This window comes from Haemorhous mexicanus, chromosome 7 (assembly GCF_027477595.1).
Source record: "Haemorhous mexicanus isolate bHaeMex1 chromosome 7, bHaeMex1.pri, whole genome shotgun sequence".
Classification (NCBI taxonomy): Eukaryota; Metazoa; Chordata; class Aves; order Passeriformes; family Fringillidae; genus Haemorhous; species Haemorhous mexicanus.
In genome coordinates this window covers 41,743,908-41,753,473 of record NC_082347.1, presented here as the reverse complement: position 1 = coordinate 41,753,473, position 9,566 = coordinate 41,743,908, and the positions used below count along the sequence as shown (strand labels likewise).

The 9,566-nt window shown below is 53.0% G+C and overlaps 1 protein-coding gene across 1 annotated transcript in view; it reads left to right on the top strand.

Moving 5' to 3' along the window:
* Positions 1 to 7,019: 7,019 nt before the first annotated feature.
* C7H10orf143 (chromosome 7 C10orf143 homolog) overlaps positions 7,020 to 9,566 on the top strand; it is a 9,328-nt gene continuing 6,781 nt past the window's right edge. Inside the window, exon 1 of the mRNA XM_059852249.1 lies at positions 7,020 to 7,126. Within this exon, the coding sequence (XP_059708232.1) occupies positions 7,058 to 7,126 (69 nt within the window). The 5' untranslated portion in view covers positions 7,020 to 7,057. The remainder of the gene's footprint in view (positions 7,127 to 9,566) is intronic.

The following is a 9,566-nucleotide window of genomic DNA, read 5'->3' as shown; positions in this document are numbered from 1 at the left end:
TAGAAACAAAGAGTTACAGACAGTCCAGATACCTTTTCTGGGCAAAGTAAGCCCAAAAAGGACCGACGTTAACAGAGGATTAACCCTTAAAAGCAACAGCCTGTTGCACATTCACACACCCCATCCCTGGTGCATCAATTCCATTCCCACACAGGATTCTGTCTGGGCAGGGTCAGCTCCTTCCTCTGGATCCTGACGGCGTCTCCAGGGCTGAGCGGACAGGGAGAAGTTCATTCTTCTGATAATGGAGCAATAAATTCACTTTCTCTGAAAGATTCCGGTGTCCTGTGGCTGCTCTCTGGTGTGGGTACTTCATTCTTTTCTTAAAAAAATATCCCACATACATAGTTCCTATTTTAACTACAAAAGTTGCCTTTTAACTACAAAAGTACATTTACCATACTATTAAAATGTTAATACAGCGCTACTAACCAATGCAACAAAATACATCTAGTAAATATCTGCCTAGAGCCATGTAATACATACTTCACAGACCAGCTCTGCTCCATTTGCACCTTGCAGTTCATTGTCCCAGCCCAGCTTTAGCCCAGCCAGTCCCACCCTGCTTGTTTTTCTCTCTCCAGCCCACGGGGTTTGTGCTCCTGGGCTGAGATTTGGCTCATTTGTCCTTGGTGCCCAGCTGGAGCAGGAATTGTTTTGTCTCCCTGCTCTGTGCTCAGAGCTCACCATGCCCTGATGTGAAGCTCAGACCCTCACACTAAAGCAGCACAGAATGTGAAACACAGAAAAGCCAAACCTGAGGCATCAGAAGGATTCCCACTGACAGAGGGCACGGGGAATACAGAATTGGCCAGCCCCAAGGGCACTCGGCAGAACTCCCAGGATAAGGAAGAAACCAATAAAAACACCTGGCCAGCTGTGCTGGGTCAGCTCCTGCTGGGAAAGAAGGGAATTCCAGGGGGAGCAGATGGAGACCAGCAAGCTGAGAAACCCCAAAAGCAGAGGAACACCAGGAATCATCAGAGAATCATTGAGGAGGAGACAGAACACTAATTAAAGGGAGCTGTGTGGTGTGCAGCCAGTGAAGGTCTGTGCCTTTGTTTGGTGCAATGTATCAGAAGTGACCAGTTTTGGTAATTGTGTGCTGCCCCGGGGAACCAGCCCCATCCCCTTTTAGTGCAGAGCTGGAGATAAATCCCAAAACTCTGTGTGGGGGTCGGGCTCTTCCACACCAGGGAATAAAACCTGTTTGGGATAACACTGCCAGGGATCCAGGGGCAGCCCCAGCTGCTCTGGGAATTCCATTCCAGACCTTCAGCACCCTGCCAGGGAACAGTTCCCAATTCCCAATATCCCATCCAGCCCTGCCCTCTGGCACTGGGAGTCATTCCCTGTGTCCTGTCCCTCCATCCTTGTCCCCAGTCCCTCTCCAGCTCTCCTGGAGCCCCTTCAGGCCCTGGCAGGGCTCTGAGCTCTCCCTGGAGCTGCTCCTCTCCAGGTGAGCCCCCCCAGGTGTCCCAGCCTGGCTCCAGAGCACTTCTGCAGCCTGTCCAGGTCCCCCTGGATGCCATCCCATCCTTCAGGGGTGTCACTGCACCCTCAGCCTGTGTCACCTGCCCAGGTGTCAGCCCTGGTGTGTCCCCTCTGCCACTGGTGCCAGTACAGCCCCAGGGGACCCCCTGGTCCCTGCTGTCCCCCAGCACCCAGAGCCACTGACCCTCTGCAGTACCAGGCTGCTGCTCAGGGTGACAAATGCCCATCTTCCTGTGGCTTTGCCAGGATATTCCGTGGAAAAGGACCCGGGGTGCTGTCAAGGTGAAATGAGGTTCTCAGCCCTGGAGCTGCTGCCCATAAATGTGGAACCAGGATTCCCCCAGTGATGGGAAGGGCAGTGTGGGTAAGAACAGTGAATGTTTATTTTGGTCTGCCCAATAATCCTCCTGATGCAGAGAGAGACAGAAATGAACCCAAAGCACTCTGATCTCCGTGCTGTTAAAAAGATGGCCATGAAACAGCCTGCAATTTCACTGGGTAAATTTCATGTACAGTTTTGGCACATAAATCAACAATGTTTTATCTGAATTCTCAAAAAGCAAATTCATGCAAAATAAACTGGTAATATCTCCATTTATTGTCTTTTTCTGTAGACTAAAATGCTTTTGAAGAAAACAAAGGAAAATATATAAAACTACATGTTTTCTATAAATACATCCTGGTTGATATCAATTGTGTGAGTGGAGAAAATAAAGTCTAATTCTGTTATTTTCTCTGACATTTTACCATGACAGAAACCCAGTGGAATAATCAGAAATTCCAGCCTTTAGGAAAAGCATCTTTGGGATTTTATCCCGTTTTGCTCATTTCCGTAGCTTTTAAAAACTATTGTTCCTCTCTCACAAAACAAGGAAAAATCATGGGGGTTTTCCCCTGATAAAATATTTGTTTTGAAGAAAATAATTTTGCTTAAATCCTGAATTCTTGTGTTATCAACAGGATTGCCCAATTTTATTTTAGATTCCAGCAGATATCAAATAAAGGTGGAACAAGAGGGAAATCACTTGGCTGTGCCATTAATGAGGCCAAACCAGGGAATTCCACAACAAACTCATTTCCCAGCAGGAAACCCTTTTGCCCTTGGAGTTCTCCACCCCTCAGGGTTTTGCTGTGGACATTCCCTCTGTGCCACAGCCGGGCTTCCATGGAAAATTCCACGGAATTCCTCCCACCGCCTCGGCTCCTGGGTTGGGTGTTCTTTTTCCCTGTTCCAGACCCATTCCTGCTGAGTTCCCAACAAGCAGGGGTGGATTTGGGCTGTGAAGGAATTCAGCAGAGGGAATGCCAAGGGTCTGGGTGCGGGCATTATGGGATGGAGGCCGAGGCTCCGTGCCACGGCTCCGCTCCGAACGGGACAGATGGAACCCCTGGAAATAAATCTCTTCCCTCTGTGGCCCGTGTCAGCTCCAGCTCTGCCCCATAAATCAAACCCTGAGCCTTGAGAGAGCTTCCCGAGACCTTTTCCAGGCTCCTTGGGAAGGGAGAGGCGAGGACTGCTCTCCAAATGGATAGGCCCAGGGAGACAGGGGGGAGCTAAATCTCCCTCCCATCCGGCTGTATTTCTGGGATCCCATATGGAGCCTTGGCAGGAGCCTCCCAGGGAAGCTTCAAGGACTCGGGGTGGAGCAGGCAGGGGGACAAATGAACCTGTGATGCCAGTGATGCCCTGCTCACCTGCAGCCCCGAGGAGATGGATGTGGAGCCCAAACTGGGGGGAAACCCCGGAGGGAAGAGGCTGCTCCCAAATCCCACTGCAGTTTTCCAGCAGCTTTCCCAAAGAATCCTGTGTTGCCTTTCTAATGGATTCCTTGTTTCTTTCCTGCCGAGGTCGGGATTAAATTGTGAGAGGGTGTTTCTGGTTGGGACTCAGGTGTTTATCAGTTCTTATCCATGTCACAGTCTCAGCAGCCCTGAGCTCTGCAGCACTTCACTCCAACACACTGAAAATGGAGCCCCATCTCTCCCTCCAAGGCCTTTGAAGGATAAACTCTTCAGTCAAGAAATGACATTAAATTATTTTTACTTTTAGCTTAATAACCAACTACCCATGATCTGCAATGGGGACATTTTCATCCAATTACACAAAACCACCCAACCCACGGAGGAGAAGGGGAAGGAGAAGGTGAAGAAGAAGGAGCAGCCTCCACCCCAAAGCCTCCATCTTGCCTTATTCCCATTACTGCATTCTAAACCCTCAAACTCTGAGTTTCCCACCCTGTGATGTCCCACACTTCTATCCAAACCCCACACCCACAATCCCAGTTCCATCATTCCATTCTGGAAGCTTCTCCACAGCCTCAGGTCAATGCAGTGCTCTCCTGGGGTCAGAGTCTGGCAGCACAGAAAGTCTGGAATTCTCAGGGTTCCAGCACCTTTCCATGTGCTAATTCCCACGTTTTAGTGCCCAGCTGGAGGAGTGAAAGCACCTTCCCTATGGACACAGGGATAGCCTGATACATCCCAGCTGGGAATTCCCTGAAATATTGATGTTTTAACCTAATTCCTGTTCCAGCCAGGCCCTGATCCCACAACTTCTTGCATTTCAGAAAAGTTCCTGGGGCTTAATGCTGTTAATATTGCAGACATAAAAAAAGACATAACAGGAAAGAGACTGGAATTCCAGCTGGAGGTAGCTGGAACTTGCCAAGTATTCAGGATATATCCACACTCTGTTTTGATCCAGAAATAGTATTTATTGCAGTGTAAAATAAAAAATAATAACTTCAGAATACACCTAGCAACCTTTTTCTTGTGTGGATACATCATTTTTTATTCCAATATTATTATTCTGATATTAAAATAGAATTGGTGTTAAATGAAGAAATTAAAAAAAAACAAAATGAAGAAATGAAATTAAATATTAAAACATTTACTGAAGAGCATTGTGAAAAGGCTCTGGCAGGACAGCAGTTTCCCTGGTGAAATGTCACAGAGATGTACACACAGAATAGAACAAAATAATGGGGAGTTTTACTGGGAAAACATGGAAATACTGATATTTTCCTCTGGGAAAATGGAAAAATGAAGGGCCAAGCTGAAGTTCTAAAGATCTCTTTCAGCTTTGGCCCAAAAAAAAAAAACCCAAACAGGTTTGGAATTGCAATTAATGCTGTAAATCCTGAGGCTGTCTCCCAGCACTCAGCAAGGAGTGCCAGGGAAGCTGTGAGGAGTTTGTGGCTCCTAAATCCATTTATTTGGGGTAAGCAGGTTTAATTCTGTAGGGTTGCCAAACTGGGGCAGGGTGTGGCATCTCCATCCTTGGAAAAGGAGTTTCCCCTCGGGACACAATCCTGCTTCAGGAGCATCTCAAGAGGTTCCTTCCAGCCCAGGTAATTCTGAGAAATTCTTCTCCTTTTAAATCCCCTGGAACCCCGTGAAATGAGGGAGTGAAGAGCAGAGAAAGGATGGAAAAAAGGTAAAACTGAGAGGGGAATGGGACTTGTGAGCCCTCCCTTTCTCAGGATCCAACACCAAAGCTAAAAAGGAGGTTTTGGGGTGGTACAAAGGAATTTCTCTGCAAATCCAGGACAAAATCTGTTGGATAAAAATCAGGAAAGTCCAGCTGATGTGGAGGGGAACCAGCTCCCTCTGCCAGTGACAGCACATCCGTGTTCCCGTCCTGGAGGGGTTTCTTGGTCAGGGCTCACCTGGAGAAGGCAAGGTGGAAATTTGGAGGTGTGCCCACGTCAGCAGCAGCCAGGTGCACAGCTGGCACCTGCAGGATGGGATGGCCTGCCCGGTGCTGGCACACTGAGGTGGATGTGGCACAGAATTCCTGGGGTTTGTGGTGCATCCCATTGTTCTCACCAGCACAGGCACTGGAAAACATTCCCCAGAGCTGTACTGGCAGGACAGCTAAGCAGCTCTGGGAGGTGGCTGGGAAATAATGAAATAAATCAGATTTGTTGTGACCGGGTTTGGGTTTGGTTCCAGCTCTGCAGGGACTTGGGATGTTCTGCAAACTGGATTTACCCGGATTTTGGTTATTCTGCCATCAGGCATGGCAAGTGCTAAATGAAAAAAGGAAAACCATAAGAATTTGTGGATTATCTTTTGTGAGACACCCTCGGGCCCAGGGAGTGTGACAGAGCATCTCCTGGAAGTACAGCTGGATCCCGAGTGAAGAGTGAGCTCCAGAAGGAATGGATGCCAGGGGATAATCTGTGTTCTCTCCTGCCAAACTGCTGGGTGCAGCTGGAAGGCCAGCAGGGTTTTATGAGAGAGGGATGGAGGGAGCTTCACCCTGTGAGAAGGGCTGGGATCGTTCCGCCTGGAGAAGGATCCAGGGTGAGCTGAGTGACCTTTCAGTGCCTGCAGGAGCTGAGGATGGAGGGACAGGACTCAGGGGATGGCTTTAAACTGACAGCGGGTAAATTTAGATGGGATTTTGGGAATTGGGAATTGTTCCCTGGCAGGGTGGGCAGGCCCTGGCACAGGTGCCCAGAGCAGCTGGGGCTGCCCCTGGATCCCTGGCAGTGCCCAAGGCCAGGCTGGACACTGGGGCTGGGAGCACCTGGGACAGGGGAAGGTGGCCCTGCCATGGCTGGGGTGGCACTGGTGGGATTTGGGGTCCCTCCCAAGTGTGGCCATCCCGTGATCCCGACCGGGCCGGGCTCAGCGCTGCGCGATGGACGCGGAGCGGCCGCGATCGGCCCGGGTCGGTGTCGGAACCGGCACCGCATCCCCGGCAGGGCCGGGGGAGGCTCCGGAGCCGGATCCGGGTGTCGGGGGTGGATCCAGGGGAGGCTCCAGGAGCGAATCCCGGGGCCGTGCCGGTGCCGGTGCCGGTGCCGGTGCCGGTGCCAGGGGGAGGTTCCGGGGGTGGATCCGGGGGTGGTTCCAGGAGCGCATCGCGGGACCGCGGGACAGGGGCGGTCCGGGGCGGATCCGGGCGGTCCCGGGGCGGTGCCGGTGCCAGGGGCGGTGCCAGTGCGGTGCCGGTGCCGGGGGGAGGTTCCGGGGAGGTTCCGGGGCGGTGCCGGGGCGGTGCCTGTGCCAGGGGGAGGTTCCGGGGAGGTTCCGGGGTGGATCCCGGGGCGGTGCCGGTGCCGGTGCCGGTGCCGGGGGGAGGTTCCGGGGAGGTTCCGGGGCGGATCCCGGGGCGGTGCCGGTGCCTGTGCCAGGGGGAGGTTCCGGGGAGGTTCCGGGGTGGATCCCGGGGCGGTGCCGGTGCCAGGGGGAGGTTCCGGGGTGGATCCCGGGGCGGATCCCGGGGCGGTGCTGGTGCCGGGGGGAGGATCCGGGGTGGATCCCGGGGCGGATCCCGGGGCGGTGCCGGTGCCGGGGGGAGGTTCCGGGGCGGTTCCGGGGTGGATCCCGGGGCGGTGCCGGTGCCAGGGGGCGGTTCCGGGGTGGATCCCGGGGCGGTGCCGGTGCCGGGGGGAGGTTCCGGGGCGGATCCCGGGGCGGATCCCGGGGCGGTGCCGGTGCCAGGGGGAGGTTCCGGGGTGGATCCCGGGGCGGATCCCGGGGCGGTGCCGGTGCCAGGGGGAGGTTCCGGGGTGGATCCCGGGGCGGATCCCGGGGCGGTGCCGGTGCCGCCATGGCCGCGGTGCCGGTGCGGGGCCGGCGTGGGGCGCTCGGGCCGGGGGCAGCCGGGGAGCCGGAATGCGTGAGTCGGGAACGGGAATCGGGAACGGGAATCGGAATGAGGCCTAGGGACGGGACCGGGACCGGGAATGGGGCCGAGGCTCGGGCAGGGCCCGCTCCCGGTCCCGTCGCCGCCCGGGCCGTGTCGCGACTGTCGCGGGTGGTGCCGGCCCGGGAGCGGGCACGGCCGGACCGGGGACTGAGATCAACAGGCTGCGGGGTTTTGCCTTTTTCCCCTGTTTTTCTATCGTTTTCTCTTTCTCGTCTTATTTCCCCCCTTTTTCTTTTCTTTTTTTTTTTTTTCTTTTTTTCCTTTTTTGTTTTCCTTTTTTTCTTTTGAATTTCTCGTTTTCCCCTTTCTTCCTTTTCCTTTATTCCTTTTTAATTCCTCTTTCCCTGTTTTCTTTCCCTTTTTTCTTTTTCCTTTTTTCTTTTCACTTATTTTCCTTTTTTTTTCTTTTCACTTTTCTCCCGTTTTGTTTTTTTTTTTTTTCCCTTTTTTTCTTCCCGGTATTTTTTATTTTCCTTTTTTTTTGTTCCTCTTTCCTTTTTTTAATTTTTTTCTTTCTTTCTGGCTGAAACCCTCTTTCCCAGGCAGCCTCACTAATCCCATCTATTGCTGCTCTCCTGGCTCCAAGATGACAGAGAGGAATCAAAATTCCAGCCTGGTTTGGGTAGGAAGGTTGGGTTTTAAGGCATTTGGACTTAGAGAAATATCAGATTTTCAAGGCCAGAGCTCCCAGTGTGTCCTGGTTTGGGTTGAGCTTTAGGTGGCGTTTCCCAGGTGGATCTGCATGGATCTCACATTCCCTCTGTCTTCCCAGACAGAGCCATCTTTCCATGGGGAAAAAAGCAAGGAGCATCTCCCCAGGGATCCAGTGGGGCTGATCCAGGGAGAGCTGGGCTCTGTGGGACAGGCTGGGTGGAGCCCCAACCTGGAGACAGCCTGCCTTTAAAAATGGGCTCTAAAAGCAGAAATTGCACTACAAAGATACATTAAACTTGAAGGAAATCTTTAAAATTGTACCCAAAGTACCCCAAAAATGAGCAGAACTTTTCCTACAGCTCCTTCAGGCTGGTTGTCCAGTGGAGCTGGGCTTGGCCTGGGTTTGGTTTCCTCTCTGAGCTCTTTATCCCATCAGTGGAAATGAGTGGGATTTCCCAGGGCTTCCAGCTGGCCAAGAAGTGAGGGTGGCCTCCCTGCAGGGAGATGTGTCCTGCCTGCTGCCTGTGTCCTGCTCCTTCCCAGCTGCCGGGGCAGAGCATTCCCTGGCACGAGCCAACAGCCCCTGCTTGCCTTGGGCAGGGAGCTGCTGGATCCTGTCAGCCACAGGCAGGGCTGCTGTGGGGCTGCTTCTTCCCCAGGAGAAAATTCCAGAGGCTGCAGTCTGCCCTGAGCAGGGAGCTCCCCAGGCTGGCCTTGGTGGGATGAGTTTGTCTCCTCCATGTGCTGAATTCCTGACACCGAGTAAAGCCCCCCAAACAATACCTGGAGTTGATTTTTAATCAGCCAGATTCCTTCTGGTGTGGGCCATTGAGTCATTTTTCCCTTTGCCCCCTCATCTCACACACGTTCCCAGTTTGCTGCTGCACTTTGCCTTTCCCTGCAATAAGGGAGGAGTTCTGCAGCAGCAGCAGAGGCAGAGGGTGTTTTCCCAATGGGAGGCAATCTCAAGGATTTAGAGGACCTCCCCAGAATTTTATTCCATTCTTCCCTTTCTTACTGCAGTACATATTTCACTTTTGGATTCCTTTCCCATCCTGCTGTCCTGCCTCCCTTCCTGCTGATCCCATCTCAGCCCTTTCCTGCTGAGGTTCCTGGTGCATTGATCCATTTTTGGTTTTCCATAACTTACTCCAGCTTTAAATTCCGTTTCTGTGCTTCAGTAGTCTGTTAGTTCTGTGCCAGCACGTCATCTTCCTGGAGGAAGAGGTGGAATGTTGGGATTCCTTAAACAAAGTTTGGGAAAGAGCATCCCAAGTGTGTGAGTGGAATTCAGGCCCTAAATCCGTGTCAGTTTTGTAATTCCCATGCTTGTGTTAATCTGCTGGGCAGTTCCAAGGAATTGGGGTCCCTTTCCATGGCCAGGGATGTTCTTCTGGACGTTTCCACTTCTGTGTGGATTTCCTGTGGTGCTTTCCATGGATTTGCAGTTTAACCTGCCCAGTGCCAACGAGCTGCTCAGAGCAGCATTTCTGGGAGCCCCTGAGCCCTGGGAGGGGTCCCTGAGCCCCGGGAGGGGTCCCTGAGCCCCGGGAGGGGTCCCTGAGCCCTGGGAGGGCTCAGCCCAGCCCTCGGGCTCCCAGGACAGCCTGACAGCCCTCGGTGCTGGGCACAGCTCAGGGCACAGCTCCAGGGGAAGGGAGTGCATGGAGGAGCACTGGGAAGAGGTGCCCGTGTTCAGGGAGGACACAAATCCCCTCTCCAAGGGAGTTCCCATCTCTGGAATCACTTTTCCTTC